This window comes from Equus caballus, chromosome 9 (assembly GCF_041296265.1).
Source record: "Equus caballus isolate H_3958 breed thoroughbred chromosome 9, TB-T2T, whole genome shotgun sequence".
Classification (NCBI taxonomy): domain Eukaryota; kingdom Metazoa; phylum Chordata; class Mammalia; order Perissodactyla; family Equidae; genus Equus; species Equus caballus.
In genome coordinates, this window is record NC_091692.1 from 77,818,237 (window position 1) to 77,840,869 (window position 22,633).

Genomic DNA, 22,633 nt, shown 5'->3' on the forward strand with positions numbered 1-22,633 from the left:
GACAAATTAACATGAAGCTGTGTTTGGGGCAGTGTAAGTAGTCATTTGTATTCAGAAATTAAAAACAACTGCCAGATAAATTTTTCTAATTCCTGATACAAACTTACCAATTTCATCTTCACCAAAACTGAAACCCCAACATAAAACCGTTATTAAAAAACAGGATGTTATAGTGGGGGAGGATGTGCCTGTGAGGGCCATGGGCATATGGGAACTCTCTGTCCTTTCCATTCAATTTTGCTGTGACCCTAAAACTGCTCTGAAAAATAAAGTCTATTAAAACAAACAGCCAAACGTTGTTGGCTTCTGTAACTGCTGGCCATGACAGAGTAAAAGAAACTAAAAGGATTAGTATGCTCCCTTTGATATTTAACATATTACTATGAAGTTATCAGAACATAGTGAATCATAGTGAACATGAATAAAGTCTGGTTCAAAATAGCTTGCAATAGATCCAGCATAGGATTTCTTTCATCAGGAAAAATTAAAATCTTTTCTAAGACAAAATTTTGTTAAGCAAACAATCATTATATTAAGGCGAGGAATATAATCACATGAAGAATATATAACCCAATTTTCTCAATGACCTGTTTGGAAACAGTATACGATGTCCAGAGTGGCATTAGGAATATTTCACTATAACCACTTTCAAAGTCAGTATGATATAAGATGTCATATCTAGTCCGATAAAGCACAGCAGGCCGTCCATAGAGGAGGTGTCTCTCTAGGAAAGAAAAAATTAACTGGGTTAAACACATATTAAACTTTATATCAAATGTTAAAGAAATATTGGAAGAGAGTCAAGTTGTCCACAATTTGGTTGCTTATTTATTAATAAGGTAGCTCCTTCTCCTTAATTTAATCAAGTTAGTTTTCCTAACAGTACTGTGGTTTATTTGATCACCTTAGCACGGGTCAAGGCTTACAGTTATCAAAACTATAATGCAAATGCCACACTTATTTTAATGCTTTTTTTAGTTACAAAGAATTTTAATCTGTAGAGGAAGGAAACAATATGTAGTAAATTTTGAAATGATCCGGCTGAATGAGAAGTCAATAAGATTGGATTTTTTGTAGAATGAATTCATTTGACCCCTGAAAAGGCTCATCAAATTAACCAATGATTTAATTAAGAGGAAGGCACTCTTTGATCATCATTTGCAAACTGCAACTCAGATATGCATTATTTCAGCATAAAAAGTGAGTAGTAATGAGCATTTAAAGTAAGCAGGTTTGTCACATGGAGGAAAACTCTTTAGGTAAGAACTTAAAGGAACATGTATAGATAAAATAAGTGGGCATTCAAGAGGGTCCTTTAAATACAGAAGAGGGGTGGTCGTCAGTCACCAAGGAACTCAGTTAGGACCCCAGAATGTAGATGCAGACCCTCAAGAGAAAGCTCGCCTCTTAGAAAACAAAAAACAAAAAAAGGTCTGAAATCTTACTCTTATAGAAAGAAGACATGGGTGTTGAGTATGCAAACCTTCATTCCACACCCACAATAAATGCCTCGAGCTTGATCTGCCCGTTTTGGATAGGCTAAAGTCAGAACTTTCATAGATTCTTGGAAATTGGGGTCCTACAGACCAAAATATTTAGAGACTGAGGCTTAGGCAATCCACAACTCCCTAAGTGATAATCAAAAAAGTTTTTACTGTTATTTCTAATAGAGAAAATCAGTTCTTGAAATCACTTATTAAATTATGTATACATGTTGCTTTAATTAAAGTATTACCATTGTAGGCAAGTAACAGAGAAAACTCTTTGTAGAATACTTTGCAAGACCCTCCCAAGTAGAACTGCTGATTTGAGGCAAAGCAGCCCGCACTGTTAGAGCACAAGCCTGTTCTGGGTAATTGGGCTTTGTCAGCATTGCAGGAAATATAGAAGCCTTGGTTAAGCTGCCAAATTTGGGACCCACTCCTAAGAATTAGAACATAATATGATAATATTATATAAATGAAATATAACGAACAAATAAAAAGCCAGCAAATCATAATAGTAGTACTTGGGGGCAGTTAACCAAGTCAGACTTTCCTTCAAAACTCAAACCAAACCTTTTCTAGGTTCAAAATTTCCAATAATGTTTTCCTTGTTTTCATTTTTGCTGCCTCTGAATTTCCTGGTTTCAGCTGGAAGCAGAAGTATCAAAATTCTTTGAGAAGCTATTCTTTTTTTATCATTCAAGTTTTAATGCTTACCAAACACATTCCTCCAAACTCAAATGCAAACCTAGCATCCAATCCATTAAAAGGACAACAAAACAGCAGCCATGTTTCTCTATGCAGCACCCCTCCTGAGAGCAGCCATCAAACAATAATCTGGAACAATCTATAGACTCCACCAACTCTGATCCCCCTTCCAGTCCTCCTTAGTTCTTGGCATTCCTCAGCATACAACTCCATTCCATGAAGGCTGATTTATTTGCAGGCTCTGCGCACGATTGTTGTTGGCAGCTCTCTGCTATCATACATGAGATTCCCTTTCTTTCTCTCTACCCAGCATATCTCCTCCACCAGTCCTGTCACCTCTCTCCCTTCAAATTTTTCGTTAATGTACTCCCCCTCATCAGACATTTGCTGAGTACCTTCTTTGTGCCAGGCCTTGGGCTATAGAATAGTGATACTGGACAAAGACAATTAAGATAGAACTCTTATCGTCAAAAAGCTCACAGTTCAATGAGAGAGACAAACATGGCACAAATAACTAAAATGCAACATGGTATGCACTGTATTAGAGATATTTATAGAGTGTGCTGGGAACACAGCATGAGGAATGCCACAGTTGGGGCTGAGGTGGCATCGCTACAGTCCTGACAAAGCATGTGAAGCTAAGCCAGGGAGAATCCATGTCCTGATTTATGCCTGTTCCCTGGCATAATTGTTAACAGTGCCTCTTTTCACACTCAAAAGTGGGTGACAAATAATATGGTCACATAGTTCAGCCCTCATGGAAGAGACACGAGGAGGACAGGGAGTGGGGGCACAAGACAGGAAGAGATATCTTAAGATTCACTTTTTCCTGAAAGATTTCCACACATAAGCTTCTCCTCTACCCATTCTTCTGCTCTTCATGTAGAGACTCAATTTGCTTCTGAAATGTGGGTTTCATAGCTTCTAAGCTATTATGCACAACTGCAGTTTTGGCACATAGTTGGAGCACAAATATATCATCACTTGACTAACTTTTTCCCGATTGTTAACTGGCTATACATAACATGAAAGAAAAAAAAAATGTAGTGGTTTTGACAGTCTTCTAAAATCTAACCAAGTTCCCCAACTGACCCAAAGAATCTACTTGGGTCTTTCCGAAGCATAGTAGTTTCGTCTAATCTTTGCAGTAAGAAACACAAACTTTAACATCCAGAATCAAAATTTAGATTTCCCTTTTTCAGAGAAGAGTATCAAAGAACCACAGGTTCTTGGTCACAGCCTGACTCTGCTACTCCTTATGACATCTTGGGCAAGCCATCTAGTGCATTTCTTTTGAGCAGAAAGTCCCTGCTCAGGCCACAAGAGTGTACTCAAATGTCAGTCTTTGGACACATAAGCTCTTCATCCAGAGACCAGCCACCCTGGAGATGACCCTGTGCTTTTGAAATATTTGAAATATGTTCCTCGTGATTTCTTCATACGGATCTGGTATATCCCATGTCTTCCCAGTAGGAACCAGGCTGAGTTCCTACTCCATGGAATTCTAGACAGAGCCTTTCTTCCACATCCCATTTCCCTGTTTACAATAGTCTCTGGCATTTTTGGTACAGGCCAAGGGTCTCCCCCAGATACCACATTTGGCAAAATACTGTGAGGCACATCTTTTCAAGTGGTGAGGACTTCCCCAGCGCTCATTCTTTTCATCTTCAAAGATCCGGTCATCCAGATTTGAGTTTGTGTTTCTTTTCCCTCCTCAGCTTCCTGATTCATATTCCCACAGATTAGCTGGCTGACTTGAGAGCCACATGAAAATCTCTCCTCTTTCTTGTTTTTTTAAAACATTCACTCCCACAATAATATGTTCTTACATTTTACCACAAAATCTCTACCCAAGGTCTCTTCTTTTCCTGTAACCTTTCTCCTCCTTTGCCTTATAAGTGCCTACTATCATTTACAACCATGTCAACCTCCTCTGGAATTAGATTCAATGCCTTGATCAGTGACCTGGTCTTTCTTACCTCAACCTTTAAAACTATGTTGTAATTCATCAACTGGCTAAATCTCACAATAAAATAAGAACTTAACAAGGACAGGGATTTTTCTGTTTTGTTCACCATTGTATCTCTACCTCCAATAATGCCAAGCACATAACATCTACTTAGTAAATACTTGTTGAATAAATAAATGCTTGTCTTATTTTTAAAAAATACTGTTCTTTATGACTCTCAAGAACAGGCTTTCTAAACCTGACCTGCCCAATATAATCCTGAGAGATAGACTGGGCAGATCAATATCATCTCCATTTTACTGAGGAAGGAACTGAAGGTTCATGATCTGTAGAAGATAATTCAGCTACACAGCAGTACCCAGAATCTAGGCCTCCATACTCCTGGTCCATTATTCTTCTCCTCAGCTTTTTGCAAAGTCTCCAGCTGGATGCTGACTGCTGGGTTATTCTAGTGGAGGGCATATTGGAATGAAAATCCAGCTACTCCCAGACATGAGTTCTTCCTGAGACATGCATGCTGAGAAGCTAATGAGGACAGCAATTTGTGTCAAAGCATCCAGTACTTCAGAAACAACTTCCAAACCCTGACATGCACTGAGATTCTCTCCTGACATATTCTCTTTGTTCCAACTCTCAGAAGAAGCACTGACAGAGGACAGCACAAGGGCTTTAGTGTCATATAGAACCAGAGTCAAATCCCATCTCAGCTTTACAGCTCTGTGATTCCGTAGCTTGATCTCCCAAAGCTTCGTATCTCACTGAGATGTTGCCCTGTTTAGAGGCAAAATATGTAAAACACCTGGATCAATCTTGACTGAAAGTAGTTGTAGTTGAAGTGATTTAGTAAAGGGCATATGCTCTACTTTAATATCCACAAGGAATATTGGTAGTTAAAGGTTATTAAAATTATGTCCACTCCATCGAATTCATCTTGAATCCTACTATAAGTCATAAACAATTATCCTATGTATTGATTTCTTCCAAGTCCTCCCCAGAAGACACACAAGGATACATGCATAGAGAAACACACATTTATCCCCTTCTTTCTATAGCACAACTAACATCTCCATAAATAACAAAATTGAGAAACACTTCAGAAAAGAGCTACAAAGGAGATTCCCTATCTAGTCATATTTAGAATTTTGCTTTAAAGTTAACAAGAATTACTAGTGTTTAAGTCATTTTTCTATCCAAACTAACTTCTCATTGTGTATGATAAAGGCACAAATATATATGGATGTTAAAATAATATTTCATTCTTTTTCTCACAAAGATTATAGTGAATGCTAACCTGACTAAGAAAATATAAAACGTTTCTATAGCAATGTAAATAGAGAAAAGACTAAGGTGAGCATAAACCGTGCAATTATTCTTACAATGAAAATTATACCTGGCTAGAGTACCAGAATTGCTTGCTATGAGAGACTTAAAATTTTTCATTTTGTTCATTCATTCATCTATTGATTCAAGGCCTTACAAAAAAAGAGTTTTCACTGAACAGTAATTTTACCAAGACGTTATGTACATGTAATTCAAAACAACAACAGTCATGTAATTAGATCCAGAATTCACCACATATCTAGAACATTAAGGCTTTAGCAAGCAGTTTAGATCACTGTTTTTGAAGACGATATATTTTCTTTTCATTTTAGTAAAAGACTTCATTCTATAAGAGTTTAAGTATTTATAGTGAAATATTGCCTAAGATTAATTTAATATACCTCTCTTTTGTTTTACCTAAAACATCCCCTGGATTGTTTCACTACCAGAATGTACAGCTTTTACACGTACGCTTTATACAGATGTATGAGTGGTTTTATGGCACATGACACTAAAACAGCCACATATGAATGTTACAAATGGAATATGCACAGCACGTAGTCTATTCTGAAAAAACTGGCTACCTATGGGTGTGTTTAAAAAAACTAGGAATAAAAGTAACACAACTTTACATTTGTATAGAACTTTAGGTCCACAAAATTGTTTAAAAGCCTCAGTATATATTCAAAGATATCCAGAAAGAAGTAATTACGCTGAATATAACACGCACGTACAGTCACTCACACAGTGACTCGAATTCATGCGGTTCTTCACCAGCGAAGCAGACACTGAATATTTCAAGCGGCAGACTAGATTTATGACCCAAGAAACACCATAAAGACCTGAAAGAACTCAGACTAAGAAAATGTCGCTCTCTGGCTGAAGAAATGACTGAGATAGGACCCTGAGATAGGACCCTTAAGGAGACGAAGACCAAGAGACAGAAAGAGAGAGAGAGAGACAGGAGAAAGCATATCAAGGCTTACACACACTCTAGAATCTAAACAAGGAAATGCTTTGAACATTAGACAATGATATATAATTACTTTTATTTCATGTAATAGCTTTAAAGTTTCTCTTCTATCATTAAAGCCTGTCTCACTAGGTCATGAACAGACCAAGGAGATGCGCTAACATGATCCTCCCTTAATATTTTATGTCACCACTGTGAAGTCACATGTTGAAAACTATTGGTGACATAGCTGACAGAACCAAATGTCTCAGAGAAATCAGTTCCCAGCACAGCGTAGGCACACTCAACAACTACCCATTACAGTCCATGTCCATAAGAGTATACAAACTTTAAGCCTCAGTGAGGTAAAATCATCTTAAAATAAGACACTTAGGGTCACCTCTGAGCAGAGCAATGGAGAGGTGAGGTCACTAACTATCTCTCCTTCCAGTCTTGAAAGTCAGTGATTCGCCTATAAGATGCCTCTTATTTTCAGGCTCAGAAGTTTGAGGCTACTGTTTATGCTGAGTTGTGGAAATGGTGTTGTCACACTGCCACCAACAAACTAAATGCAGAATTTTTTTCCCAGACGGAAGTATTTTAGTACCATGAATAGCCAGAGCTTGAATCAGCAAAAACATGAGAGCCCATTAAAAGTTATCATAGTTAACTATTTTGTTAGTGACTTTTCGAAGAGAAACATCTCAGTATTATTTCCCTGCCTTGGTGATTGAATATTTGAAAAACTCAAATCATGAGACTCTGTACTCTTTGACCCTGGCAATGTTTCAGTTTTTCTAATTATAAGGACACTGTAGTCCGCTAGAGGTTAGAGGTCAAACATTTCAGATCAATTCTAGAGTTTGTGAAGGATTTGTGTACCTTCCACCACTAAGTTCTGTCTTCAAAGCTGTGTTCATCCAATTACATGCCAAAGAGTCTGTGTGTTCTATGATCAAAGAGAGAAGAGGAAGGGTGGTGATGCAGAAAGGGAAAAAGGAAGAAGATGAAAATCTTTATAAAGAGGGAAAATAAGTCAAGTAAATAAAAGCTTCTACTGGTTTCCTCAAGCTTCACTTAATCAGATTGGAAACAGCACATATGATAAACAGAACCATATGTAAGCTAATAACTCATATAATGCTCTCAGGAGAATTTGACTATGTGGGTCTTTACTGCATGACTTGGGGATGCTGTGTTTGATTTCTATCTGCTTTTTCATGTACTTTTAGTCATTCCCTTGCTGTTACAAGATGCTCTCCCACCTACTGTAGTAACCTGCATAGGAGTCTTTCCCTCCTCTTCTATTTTCTCCTAATTTTCTGGAATTTCAAAACCAGAAGGAAGAGCTTGTGCGGTAGAATGCATTATTGTTCCTAATTATTTACTGCACTTTTGTAAAGAATTATATACTGCCACCCATTGCCATGTGACTTGCAGGGCAGCATCCCTGTAGAAAGAATATACTTCCTTACTCCATTGGTTTCGTATGCTGGGTTTTCGCCTGTGAACTGTGAACGGTAGTGACAAATGCAGAAGTATTGAGACCCATTGCATGGTCCGCCATTACTCTTTTCCCTCTGGCACAAGAAGGACATATCCTAGCTAGGGGCTACTCCTTTAGCGTGGATTCCAGAAAAAAGAGTACACATGGGGCAGAGCCACACTTGACCTAAAGTCACAACACTCAAGTGTAAGCAAGAAACACTATTGCTCACATTTGGTGCAAATCATTGAGATTCTTTTTTTAGACACAAGCTTGCAAAAGTTGGCTAATATATGTATGTTATCATTGTATGTAAAATAAGAGGAGATTGAGTTAGGTCTCAAGGTGATGCTTAAGTAGAGAGGGAATTCTGATTTGATTCCTTCTGTGTATCTCTCCCCACCACAACATGCACACTGCCTCTCCAGGTACGTGAGCTTCAGTATAGGAACCAGCTGCCATTATTTATAATTGTGACTTCCATTCCCTTCATAGAAGTCCCCATCAGCACCTTAAATTATGACATCGTATACACAATGGTATGTCTGTTTTTCCGAGGACTTAAAAATTATTGAGAAAAAAATGGTAATGGAACTTTTATGACTACTATACAGCTGGCATCTTGTGTGCATAGATAAACCAATATCCTTTGCCAGATGGATATTAAAATCACTTTGCAACCCAAATTTGAATTTTAAAAAATATTGTGCTTACACTATGAAGCAAATGAGAAGTCTCTTCACTTTTTGAAAACTAGAAAAAACTTATCTGATTGTTTTTTCCATCAACTCCTTACCTTCTGTAGACCCTTTTATATGAAGGCGTTTGTTGAGTTCATCCAATTTGTTCTTCATGTGAGAAAACCAGAAGAGGAAAAGAGAAAAGAAAGCAAATCAGAAACATTCTTTCTTTCCTGCACTGTTCTCTCTATTTAATACCCTGCTAAATCCAAAACAGGATCCTAATCTTCATCAATATCATAAGCTCTGCAGAGGAATTCCTATTTTATCTTAAATTGACATTTTAGACCACTTCCTAGTAACTCTATGGTTGTGAGCACCTTATTCAATCTCTCTATAACTTTGTTTCCTTTCTTTAAAACTGTGGATAGTCATGGTAGAAACCTCCCATGTTGGTAATGATGATTATTTGGGCACATATTTGTAAATTAATTAGAATATTCCCTGAATATTTCAGATTAATTCCTAGGTACACTAAGGTGATTCCCAAACTAATTTATGAAATTGTTTTTTCCAAAGCTGCAAAGTAATGACTCAGTGATTCTGACAACTTATGGCTCAGCAACGCTATCCTTCACTGTACATCCTGGAGACACTCCAGCATATGTGTACAAGAAGACATTTGCCATAATGTCTATTGCAGCATTGTTTGGAAGCGCTAACAATTGGAAATTACCAAATGTTCTCAAATAGGAAAATGAATAAAATCATTATGGCATATATATGCAATTAAATATTAACTATTAGCAGTAAAAATGAATGAGGTAAAGCTTCACATATTAATATGCATCAATGTCAAAAACATAATGATGAACAAAATAATTGCAGAATACATAGAGCATAACAGCATTTACATAAAAATACCATTTATATATGGTATATGCAAAACTATACCACAGTTTATTTTAGGGAACTATACTGACGATTACTTATTATATTATTTAAGAGATACATATGTATGGAGTAAACATATAGAGACCTGCATAGTAAAATTATACACACTATATTCAGGATACTAGTTATCTATGGGGTAGAAAGGAAGTGGAATTAGGGGAGTAGGGCACACATGGAACTTCCACTCAATCTGTAATGTTTTCTTTCTCACAATGTGTGTGTTGAGGCATTCACTTTATTAATCTCTATACCTTTTCAATATGTCTGTATTTTTTTTTTAAGAAAAGGAAGGTAATCTTTTGGAGAAACCCATAGACAAAACGAAGACAACCCAGAATTCCTCTAAAATGGTCTAAGATAACATATCCAAACTATTTCTTGTTCTCCAGAAGAAAGGTAATTCAGAAAACAAGATACAATTAATAGATTCCCCTAAAATTATATTTGGAATCCACTTCAAAAGCCACTTCCTGTTGACTCTGGCAACTCAACTCCTCCAGCCGAGGTCTGAGGATTACCTCCTTTATAGTCATTAGCCTCCTTGGTTCTTGCCAGGACAAAAAGTAGGAAGGAGTAAAAAAGGGAGGTAAAGAAGAAGAGGAAACTGAATTCCTCCCATGGGGAGCCTCTCATATCTGGCTCCTAGGCCCCTAGGAATCCTAGAAGGTAGCAAATGGTAGGGGAAGGGGATAGGACAGTAGCTCTAATTGAAAGACACATTTACCCATAATAAAATCAGACTTGCAAAAATAACAGATTTCTTTGCCCTGTGTTGGAATCACATCAACTCAGTATGCTAACATTGGTTATTTCTTGCTGTCAGAAGCACTGACTGGCAATTATAAAGGTCTTTGCTCAATATAAAATTCAATAAGAAAATTATTGCTTAACACTTGCAGTTTGTTTGGTTTTCAAACTGTCCAATCACAACGTGCTGGGTAGTCTCTATTTGCTTCCATGTTGCACCCTTCCCTACCCTGCTCTGTGCCCTGGGGGACTGACCTCTAGCATCACATCAAAGAGCAAGCTTGCCCTCTTGCTTTCTGTTGGGCTCCACCAATGGGAAGCACCAGCAGCAGATTAGAGGAGAAAGACAACTGGGGGTATTTACTCCCCCAGCTTCCTCGCTACCAAGTTGCAGTGTATTTGCTGCACCCATCTGCCAAATCCCATATTCCCTTCCTATACAGCTCTCTCGCTCTCTCTCTCCATGTTCTGGTTCCTTTATTGTTCAGACCTAGGATTGGTACCCTGATAGCCCCAGGGTGATTCACCATCCCTCATTGACTTCCCTTTGCTCTGCCCAGTCTTTGTAAATAGTCCTCTCATTAAACATGATTGAAACAATCCCTTTAAACTCTCTTTAAAAACCTCTTCTGCATGGGCCATCTGTTTCCTATTGGGACCATGACTGATAGACACATGATCCAGGTTGAAAAAAGGAAAAAGCCTTTGGCTGAGAATTGTGACTCCATACAACAGCATCGTGAATTCTACTCTTTGTCCTTCATTCTCTGTACCTGTGCTGTCCCATTTGGTAGCCAGAAGCCACATTCAGCTCTTTCAATTTAAAATAATTAAATTAAACAAAATTAAAAATTTAGTTCCAAGCTCTAAAAAGTCACATTTGGCCAGTGGCTACCATTTTGGACAGCAAATATATAGTCCATTTACATCATCACAGAAAGTTCTATTGGACAGCACTGCTCTATACTCAACAAGCTTCTCCATAATAAACATAAAGATTTCTACCTTTGGCTCTACCTTATCATCACAGGTGCAGCCCAGGTCAAAATCAGACTGAAGGTACATAATCCCTGGATAATTGGGTCTGGTAACTTCCTCTGGCATGGTTGGCCTGAAGGTGTTAGTGCGCAGGAGATGATTCAAACTTCCGTGTGTCCCGTTATTAGGAGCTGGCTTCAAGCCCAGGAGATCTGGTAAGAAGAAAGAAAAGAAGCCAGGTGCTTTATAAATATTTTTTGATGAGACATGGTGAAGTCAAAACCATTCACCTTCCAAGGGTCTGAAAACTCTGAACACAAATAAGAATTGGGTAAAACCAAATTGAAACGGTAGGCAATGCCTTCTTACTTCCTAAACCATTCTAGACTGCCCATGTCTTACCACAGCTTTCTGAAATAGCCATGTTCATTACTTGACCATAGAGAGAGACACTCCCAAAAACAAAGAGTGAAGGAATAGGTCCTCACTTAGCTATTGCCTATGTCTATGATAGATACAACCCAAGGACTATCAGTGTCAGTATCACTGCCTTTCTCCATCTCTATGAGACGTTTTATCCCAAATTTTGAAATGAGACTTATAATCAATAAATAACCTCTGGTCTGCCCTCTAATGCACTCCACAGGAGTACGGGGACAAGAGGAGGCTTTGGCCTTGTGCCTTGAAGTGCCTCTGTGAAATGAACGGACTGATTTCATAGCAAGTGAATGGTTGCCAAGTGGGCACACAGTGACTTGCCTAAGCTGAGAGGCAGGGCAGGGGAAGCTAGCAGCCAAGATGGGAAAAGAACCCAGGAGACCCGACTTTCAGACTCCCCCTCTAACCACCAGACTGGCACTCCCTTACTAAATAGGAAAAGTTGTCCTCATTCAGCAAGTAGAAGCTCAAGGAAGAAAAATAATTAGGAGCACATAAATAGCTGGCCAGGATGCAAGCTGGCAAAACTTTAACTGGGCTGCAACGTGAGAGATGGAGGTGGGAGCAAGCTCTGTGCAGAACTTCTGCTTTACCAGGTCTCTGACCAGTGGTGTCAAACTGTAATGCTATGTTGGATCAGCCAGGGGCTGCCAACAGCAACACTATGAAAACTCCCCATTAGTCAACCTTTGAAGGAAGACAAAGAAGCCTTAGAAGGGGATGACATTCTGTCCTTCGAACCAATGGGCAAGTTACAACATTTTTTTGCAGGGAGATGAGGTGGTCCTGGAAAACAGACACCTCATTTCTTTCTCTCACATTGAGGAAGTTCGCCTGTTAACTCAAGATCGTCTCATTGGTTTTGATTTAAAAAGTGACTTACCACACATAACATTGTAAAGTTCAATGTTTTCAAATGCAGGCACTTTAGTCTTGTACTTAAATGTTGGGCCATAACCTACAAAAACAGTCTTCCAAAAGAAAAGAAAACAAACAAAAACAATCAGACATTGCTAATATCCCGTAGCAACGCTTCCTCTATTTATGAACACTGTGCAACTTCACTCACACCACCATTCGCCATCCCTGCTGAAAGTCACTAAAAAACAACCAATTCACAGTTCTAGGATCGTACCTGCATGCTGTTGACCTTATTATCAAATCCATGGTCTCCCTGGAAAAAACATTTTCCCGATGGCTTCTTATAAACATCCAAAGGTTTCCTGCATCGAAACAATTGTATAATCAGTCGAGATTTCTCATGAAATCACTCTGATAAAAAGTCAATTTCAGTGCACAAAACATCTCTAAGAAGTAGATTTTACAAGCATATTTGCCTCTATTTTAATTGCATCATTCCTGTGATGATAAAAGATGATGCTGTTCATTTCCCCCAAGGGTCTTTGCTTTGACAATCAGCCCAGGACAAATGGGGACCTCTGAACAGAAGTCATGGTACCCTCCTGGCACCTCGTGCTTGTACTGAGCAATGCACTTGACACAGGTAATATTCTGTCTGTCTATGTACTTCACTAGTTCCGACACCCCAAGATTGCCCATGTTGGGACCATGTTTGTCTGCTTCACTTCTATATACTCAACACTAGGCTCAAAGCCAAGCACATAGTAGGCACTTTTTAAATATGTGATGTCTAATCAATGAATGGAGATTTGTATTCTATAAAAATGTTTACATACAACTTTACCTATCAGTATAATGCAACTAGAGAGTATAACTGAGTGGTAAACTTAACAGATGTAATAGTGACATATCTAATAAAAGCCCAGCCTCACCTAGACAATATCTCTATTTAGAAATAGAAAATGGAAACATAACTCTCCGGACATCAAAACCATTTGACCTTCTTTGTTGTGACAGGAAGATATTTTTTGCTTAAGTGTGATGTAGCACTTTTCCAAAAAACTTTCAGGTTTATTAATACAAATATTTCCTAAGACCTATGGGGTACGTTGCACTGAAGTAAAGTGCTTGGGAGAATATAAAAAAATTAAATATTTGAGTCCCCACTCTTAAGAAAAGTACTTTCAGCTTAGGATATGTACATATAATAACTCAACAATGCAAGAGTTAAATTTAAAAGATTCTCTGCTAATTAAAAGGCCCAGCTTTGGTCTATGTTAATTTGCTCAAATGTTTTCATCTTTCACTTAACTTCTACTCAACGAGATTTTCTTCGTATAAACCTATCAACTGCACTAAATTTGCTCTTTCTTCCAAGCCGCCCCGTACACAAATGTTCCTGCAGAGGCCGTAGTCAGCCAAGCTGTTTTGGTCACATCTTTACAACTTTTTAATAAAGATTCCACATGTCTGTTCTAAGTGAATTCAATAATTTCTGGGTCTTCATGTATCTCTCTTCATATTCCTACATATTTAACTCTACATACCCTCATGACAACTATAGTAGGATGTATATGTATTTGTCTCCCCAGGTGTTCCATATGGATAGAAGTTCCTAGAGGACCACCATTTTCTCATCATCTTCTCTCCCTCGTAAACTCATTAAAGTACCCAGCTAGGGTACATAAAGTAGTTGTCCAATTATCACTACAGACTGATTCACAACACTTTTCTTAAGGACGAAAAAGAAGAGTGAGTGGAAAGGGCTGCTCCCAGGTCTGCGTGAAAATGGATCAACTTTTTACGGTGAATTCTTTGGAAGTGGTTAGAGCTTCCAGACACATTCTACACCCGATTCAAGAGTAAGGAATAGTCTCTTCAGTATTGGAGAGTCCTTTGTAGTTCAAAAGAAGGCAAACATCTGAAATATTTAAGGCAATATAAAACACGCCCACCATAACAGAGGTTTTAAGATTAACAACATTTTCTGATCTCCACTATCAACGTTGCAGGAGGCTAAGTTTTGTCAACTGAGACCCTATCAGTCCAGTGTGATAAGGCAATGTCCCAGTCAGACTTTTGACTTACTTAAGTAATAAGAATACAGGCTAGAATGTAAATCCAAAAAATGAAACAGAGAAAAAGGGACAGACACAGAGATGCACTCAGAGACTATAAGGAGACACTGAGATGCTGAGACCTAGAACACAGAGATGTATTGTCTCAGGGCTAATTATTTATCTAGCGTACAAAATCTTTGGAAACAATGAGATTTTCAACTGAGATTTCTTTTTATGATTGCTCAGGCACTTATAGCACTCCAGTTATCAAAGAGGTGATTATGAAGATGAGACTCAGGGACAACCAGTCCCCAGGTTACCTTGCGACATGCCATCTGCGTTCCACCAATAAATGGATGTCCTCAATTCTTCTGTTGTTGGCATAGTGCAAACGTTTGGGAAGGTACTGTTTCATGTAAGGCTTAAAGTGCTGATCTGGTTTTTTACACTGAAATATAAATGGAAATTGGAGTTTAGATGGAGCGTCTTCTAGAAAAAGTCCTAGATATTCCTTCTCCAGAAAGTTGATGGAGGTTTTAAGCCAAACGAAGGTTGGTTAGAGAATAAGTGGAATTTGTTATCCCTCTATCGAATAATACAAGCTGAAAACAAATAGGTTCAAAGGAGATTAGATAACTTTGAAGATGATATGGAAGTTTATCGGAGAGGAGTTAGGACTTTTTAAGATACATTCCTGACTTGTGAGACCATCACTGAGAGCAACCAAAACTTCAAGGCCTTTCCCAACTGCTTCAAGTCAAAAGATGGGAGGTGGGGTAGGAAGGGAGGAGGGCATATGTTCAGACATGTGTGATTACACTCTCATATGCTTTTAAGATCTCTATCATGGATGGAGAACGATGGAACAGGGTGGTGGGAATATCTGGTTGAGAGAGAGTAAGGATTTGTTTAATTATGAATGAATACTTTTCAGTTCTAATGGAAAGATCAAATATTCTCAGCCCGTATTGTTGCCAAGACTATTAGGGAACCTGAAGCTGTACAGAGGCCAGAAATTTTGAAAGCTCTTAGGGAAACAAATAGACAGAAGGGCAGGGGAGGTGAACATAGGAGGTGAGCAGTGGAAGCTGCTCCAAGGGCAGAGCCCAGGGGACTTCTAATACTTACCGTGAGATTAGCAATAATGGCTTTAGGGTCATCTGTTCAAAGAGAGAAGGAGAAAGATTTCAAAAGGGATGACAATAATCATTGAGAGAAATAATTTTTGCAGCAAGAGACTCAGTTCTTTCTTTTTTCCCCCCCTCCCAGAAGGGCTATCACTTCAGGTTTTGTTTAAAACACATGTAAAATTGTGTGTGGGTATTTAATATCTCAGTAAGTGACATGCAGCTAAATCAATGGAACAATTCCTATGGTAAATTTCCCGCTAGATCCAGGTCTCCTGTTCTGGAAGGGAATTCCAGAGCACTCAGATAATGCATGGTAAATTGTTTCTCTACGTTCCCCCATATGGTCCCTCTGGAGCCTGGACTTTGTTTATTTGCAATTGAACATCAGGAACTAAACTGGGCATTTGGGAGTTTTTAATGTAACTTCCTATTTATCTGCAGATCTTTGAAACAAGTGATCATCTGCTTTGCGAGGAATCTTCTAATCCACTGAGCTGTGTTTTTTAAAGAAAGTTTTGTTTTCTCAGTAATATCATGGGTCTAATTACATAGGTAGCTGCCCCTCTCCAGCCACACATGTATGCACCTCCTTTATTTTCACTACCAGCAAACAAAGGATATTTTAGTCAATACCCTGAACTAGCTAAAAGCAAAACTATGTAAATGATGGCTGTGTATAAACTGTGGACAAGATTATATTATCTGAAGCTCCCCCTTTCGGGTTGGGGGGAGAAAGAGGAGATTGTAGGTTGGCTGGATTTTGTTTTGTTTTCAAAAAATTTGCTTCAGTATGTCATTATAAAATCAGCAGAAAAGGAAAGCAGCGTTCAGAAGAGATACCAACTGTCATGGTACAGCCCTCCCTGGAGTATAAACGTCAGGGGAGCAGGTCTGGTCTATGTGCCTGGTACATAGTAGGCACTCAATAAGCATTTGTTAACAAATAGAAACAAATATTTGTTATACCTACGGTATAAATACACATACCTCAAACAGAGTTTTCAGAATCTTAGTTCTAAAGCTATGCAATCCAAAGCTAAAACGTGAATTCCATTTGACACTGGGGTTAAATTTTAGTTGCATCTTTTAACTAAGAGCAAATAAGTAATAATGGGAGCACGACTGGTTAACCCAAATTGTGTCCATACCACATGCAGTCTCTCCATGAGAGTCTAGCAGGCACCTTCTCTCTGGTCATTGACAACAACTCTGGGAGGTAGGTGGCATTAGAATCCTCACTAAGCCAATGGGCTTTTAGAAGGTGGGGGGCTTACACACTGGGAACCAAGCATTCTGACTGAGCAAGCCATGCTCTGAGCCTCTACCCTCTGTGGCCTCATAAACCACAGTCCTCAAAGGACCAAACAGAGCAAGTTCATGTTCTCCGATAATGAAGAAAAATTAAGAGCATGGAGCAATCTTGGGCTCAGATAAACCCCAGAGAACTGCTAGGAAACAATACATGCCTGAGTCCATGTTTTGGACACCGATCCTTCAACTCTGAAGTACTCAATCCTCTCATGCTAACAGCTCTCACCTTGTGTGAGGTGAAGAGGCTCCCAGCCCAGAGTGGGTAGTTAAGATCAGTGAATCTGGATTCAAATCCAAGCTCTGCCACTTCCTAGCTGTCATACTCTGAACCAGTTACTTCACCTCTCTCTAAGCCTGGATTTCTACTGTCTGTAAAAGGGGATAATAATACTTATTACATAGGGCTATTGGAAGGATTAAAGAAGATTGTATATATATCTGGCTGAAAGAGTGATGTGACCAAGACATCATTGTCATAGCTAAGATTTATGTAGCTTTGACTATGTGCTAAACACTAATCTAAGTGATATGTAGGTAATCTCTCATTTAATCTTCCCACCCATCCTTATTTTATGGATGAGGAAACTGAGGCACAAAGTGTTTAAGTAGCTTGCCCAAGGTCACAGAGTGAGCACCTGGCAGAGCTGGGATTTGAACCCAGACATCCTGCCACTGTTGTCTGTGCTCTTAACCATCTCACTCTACAGGCTCTCACAAAATGAAATCACGTCTATGAAAATGCTTTGTAAAATACAAAACATTTACTTATTGATAGTTATTACTTCATTGGCCCCAGGAAAGCTTTTCTTTTCCCCTAAAACAACCTCCCCATTATATTTACTGGCATCTGAAGTACCTTTCAAAATAGACAAAACCTTTCTTGCATAGCCCTAAAATGCAAACATTAAATCAAGAGGTACCGTAGAGACTTGCATCCCATCTCTGGCAAGGGCCTGCCTATCTCAAGTGAGCAGAGGAGAAGGGAGGACACAGAGGACAGAAAGGACATGGAAAAGAGAAGGCAGGACACAGACATTTTGTTTATTTCACAACGTTGCCTGGAGCTGACCTTGGAATGGTTCCCATTTGTGTTGACTCAGGAACGCAGTTTGGGAAAAACTTAATTTTCCAAAGCTTTATTCTTGGTGCCAATGGTTTCTTATTCCCAAGGCTAAAAACTCTAAAGGTTTTTTTTTTTCTTAAATGCAGCATGTCTCCAATAACACTATGGGCTTCTGAAAATCTGGGTGGGCGGCACCTAAAACATCTAGTCCCTAAATTAAAGTTCTTGTCAGTGGCATATCATAGCCCAAATGTGCAAAACACAGTGATGATCATTCCTATTTATTTTATTTCTAATCTTTCAAAACAGCTGTCCCTTCCCAACGGCTTAATAGCTTCTCTTCCTGGGTCCTGTCAATCACTTTTATAAAAGCGATGAGTCCCCTTCAACCGGGGTCCTAGGAACGTTTAGGGTCTGAGTGTGCTTCCGCCAGCCTTGTCACGGACTCCCCAGCTTCAGCTAACGAGCAAGCCTGAGCCTCCTGTTGAAAAGTTCTTCTCTTGTAAACAGAAGTTTATGGTTATACACATGCCTTAAATTAAGTGTATTTTCTGCATGATAAAAACAAGAACAAATATTTATATACTGTTACCATGCACCAGGAACCACTCTAAGTGATGTACATGGATTCATTCTCACAACAAGCCTATGTGGTAGCTACTGTTACTATCGTCCCCATTTTTCAGATAAAAAAGCTGAGGCTTAGAGTTTAAATGACTCATTTAGGGTAATTCAGCTAAGAAGTAGCAGAGCTAGGATTTTTACCCAAGTATTCCAGCTTCAGAGAACAAGCCCTTACCTCCTCCACTGTATTACTACTCTAGGAGCTTAGTATTTTAAGAATCAACTTACATTTAGCATTATTGCTAAATTTGGGTCGAATTCTTCCTAGAGTTCCAGGCACTAAAGTAATGTCATCCACATTAGTCAGGTAATTGCTCAAGAACTCTGTTCTATCACATGTAACATCTTCCATTCCTGTAGGGAGGAGAAAACAAAAGTATTTTGAGGCAATCTTAAAATTAAAATCTTGACACAGACACTAAAGATAACATCCAGGCATCTCCTTAATTTGTTTTTAACAACTCAATGTGGGGATCCACTCTCTTAAGATCTCTCAACTTGACTTTAAATTTTTTAATGCTTCTTTATATAATTTTTTCATCAGACTTTGATTTAGTCCTATTATCTTGAAGTCCTAGAAGGTTGAAAATGCATCATCTCAATTATCATTTTAAGCCATTCAGCAAGAGCAGCAAGACAAAGGAAGTAATTATGATCTTTCTTTAAAAAAAAAACCTATTTACACAGTCATTATGAAAAAGATCTATTCTTTAAAAGAAAAATCCAAGATTGCTTCAAACTCTTCCCAGCTGGGGGTGGTGTAAATAACTGGAATATATAGTTCTGTGTCTCTTTTACAAAATGTCATTTTCCAACTCTGGCTCTCTAATATATCTCCTGACTTGAGTACATAATCACCAGTCCTCACTCTGCCTCCACTGGTGGCCTTGGATGTTACTGACCAAACAATACTGGCAACAAGAGATGAGAAAGAAAAATGTCAGCCCCAATGACCACCCAAACTGAGAAACAAAATAACGCTGAAAACAAGTCATAAACAATGCAATCAGTCAAAACTGAAAGCTGGCAACTGGAACACAAAACTGGAACACTGGTCTAGGTGGGAAATTTTTTGGCCTACAAATATTCCTCCCCCACCCAAGATTTGCTTCCTGACCCCATCAAGGAAAATTTCTTGATCAATGTTAAAAATAAAAACAATAACTCAAATCTTAGAATCACAGACTATAGAGGCTGGTAGAGACCTTTATTGTGATTTCGGAATTTATGAGACGACACGGAACTACAAAGGTTTAATATATCGTTTTGCACAATTCAATATATGAATATTCTCTAAAAGGGGGAAAACAAGTGATCTTGTAAAGGATGTCCTAAGGTTTTGGAATAAAGAAATATAACCCAGAGTGGCCAGGATCCAGGAAAATTCAAATTATCACCTTCTAGGATCCCAGATCCAGACTCCTCCTTTTTTTAATACATAATTGGAATGAAGAGAGAGAAAAACAGATCCCAACATAGCACAAGGGTTATAGATCTTGCCTTATAACATTTAAACTCTCAGGAAGAAAAATAAAAGCAATAAACAGCTACTATGTTCTAGTAGAATCTTAACTCAGGAAGGGGGAGTCTCCAAATGCTTATTAAAGGAAGACTGGAAGGACCTTCCATTTGTTACATTTCTAGGAAGTCACTTATGCTACCCCAATGGTGAAACATATCTTGCTTTCAAAGACCATATGAGAAGTGCTTCTTAAGCATCATCACCCTTGACCCTCCAGACTAACTGTGTAGGTGGTGGTAATGTTCTCATTCCACAGATGGGGAGGCTGAGACTTGGAGAGGCCATATAACATATACCATGTCCCATGGCTCTTAAGTGGCACAGTGCAATTTGAACTCCACTGAAACTCATTCTTACTCCAAAGTCCAGGCTCTGAAACACTAGACCATACTACCTTTTAAGAAAGAGATGCCATGGCTCCCCAAAACCAAAGCAATCTACTCATTTCAGATGTCTGCACAGCGGCAGACAAGGTTTTAATCAACCCAAGACCCTTCCAATGCTCCAGCACGTGACTCATTAGGACCCAACTATTTGTTAGACATCTGGCTCCAGCATGTGACCAAACGCTCTTGACATCTCTAGGCAACTTAAATTGAACCAGCTGTGTCACATGCTCCAAATTCACTTTCGTATCTGCAGCTCTCCACCAAGTCAGACTCATGGAGCATAATTTTGCAGAGTCACATTTAGTTCCCGTAAAAGAGCAAGTTAGTCCCATAGCTTTTCTTAAATTTATTTTCTAACAGATCTTCTAGAACATTCTGGAAATAAAACTTCAGGCCCAGAACAGAGCTTTGACTAGGAAGATTTTCCAGCCATTCTTAACAGAACTACCAAGTCAACCAATTTTCTTCTTCTAAATCCTCTCCTAGAAAGGAGTAGCCACACCTTCCAGGGTCACTACTTCAGTCTGATAGTTCTGGAATACAGGAGGCACTCTCTAGGACTCAGTCTGCACACCTGTGAAATAAGAATGATCTTTGAGGGCCCTCTCCAGCTTTATAATCATGTAATGTTTATGATGCTCTTGATCACCTCAAAAAAGTGGTTATGAATTTTCTTACTTTATACACTGATTTAGAAAAGCTGCTTCTTCCTCTCTTTAACAGCCTTCTCTATTGAAGCAGGGTCCTCTGGTTTTGGTCTTGAATTTCCTCGGTGAATGCCGAGAAATCATTTTACTTATATGTCACTTCTTCGACAAGAATCCTATGTCTCTGCTTCCTTATCATCTTTAGATTTATTTTTTAGCCACATAAACTCTGTGGGCTCCTTTTGGGGATGTGGCTGGCAGGGATAGGGGATTATCACCTGATATGTCACATTCACAGAGGTAGCTATTAACATCACAAGAGAATAGTCTGCAATACTTTAACAAGAGACAGATTTTTGGAGAAAGGCTTTTCCTGCAAAGAATAGGAAGATAGAGAAAGTCCCTGGTTTTGATCAAAATGAACCCAGGGTCCTCTCAGGCTGGTTCATATTTGTGAATCATGGCCAGATTTTCTTCCCCATCCTGAAGAAAGAGGGAAAAAGGTGAAGAATACAACCTGGGATTCTGAGGGCAAGGGTTCCTTTCTTCAACACCATCAGAAATATTATCTATGAATCTATCCTATTAGCAAAGAAGAAATAAAGCTTTACCATGGTCTCCAACAAAGATGACATTTACACAGCGATGCAGCTTTAGTTGTTTCAGTCCGTCCATTAATTGCCCCACTGTTTTGTCAATTTCCCTCAGAGGATTTGTCATCTGGAAAAAGGAGCAAATTAGTCCCTGCAGTTTTTTTTCCTTTCAGTTTCTCATAGATCTTCTACCCCTAGAACATTCTGGAAAGAAAACTTCAGGCCCAGAGGCAGAGCTTTGTCCAGGGAGATTTGCCTCCCATTCTTAATGGAAATCTGGTCTAAGCACTTTTATTTGTGTTATTTCAGCACCATAAAACATCTCCTCATCCAATCTCTTTCAAGATTCTTTGATATAAAAATATCAGAAATATTAAGGGCAATTCTTTTTGTCTTTTTTGAGATAAAATGGCCTTTCTAAATGTAGCAATGTTCTTTGAATCCAAGAATTTTGAGAGTGAGCAGAAAGTCAGATGGATAGTCCAAGCCTCTTGCTCCCTAGGTGAAATCACATTAGGTTTTGAACCAAGGCAAGAAGATGGAAGCTAAGTGAATCAAAAGCAGTGGTGTGAGGGGCTGGCCCCGTGGCCGAGTGGTTAGGTTCGCGCGCTCCACTGCAGGTGGCCCAGTGTTTTGTTGGTTCGAGTCCTGGGCGCGGACATGGCACTGCTCATCGGACCACGCTGAGGCAGCGTCCCACATGCCACAACTAGAGGA

At 38.9% G+C, this 22,633-nt stretch overlaps 1 protein-coding gene across 24 annotated transcripts in view; it reads right to left on the minus strand.

Annotated features, from left to right (window-relative positions):
• ENPP2 (ectonucleotide pyrophosphatase/phosphodiesterase 2) overlaps window positions 1–22,633 on the minus strand; it is a 104,333-nt gene that overhangs the window by 11,976 nt on the left and 69,724 nt on the right. For 6 of the 24 annotated variants that reach the window (XM_070221770.1, XM_070221763.1, XM_070221762.1 and 3 more), the window contains 10 exons: window positions 21,935–22,043; window positions 18,994–19,119; window positions 15,766–15,797; window positions 14,958–15,085; window positions 12,852–12,939; window positions 12,600–12,687; window positions 11,318–11,490; window positions 8,716–8,767; window positions 2,058–2,132; window positions 588–724 (listed from right to left, as the gene is read on the minus strand). In XM_070221770.1, coding sequence (XP_070077871.1) covers window positions 588–724; window positions 2,058–2,132; window positions 8,716–8,767; window positions 11,318–11,490; window positions 12,600–12,687; window positions 12,852–12,939; window positions 14,958–15,085; window positions 15,766–15,797; window positions 18,994–19,119; window positions 21,935–22,043 — 1,008 coding nt within the window. Of the gene's footprint in view, window positions 1–587; window positions 725–2,057; window positions 2,133–8,715; window positions 8,768–11,305; window positions 11,491–12,599; window positions 12,688–12,851; window positions 12,940–14,957; window positions 15,086–15,765; window positions 15,798–18,993; window positions 19,120–21,934; window positions 22,044–22,633 lie in introns of all 24 variants that reach the window. The other 18 variants (XM_070221769.1, XM_023648899.2, XM_005613263.4 and 15 more) reach the window with 3 other exon arrangements.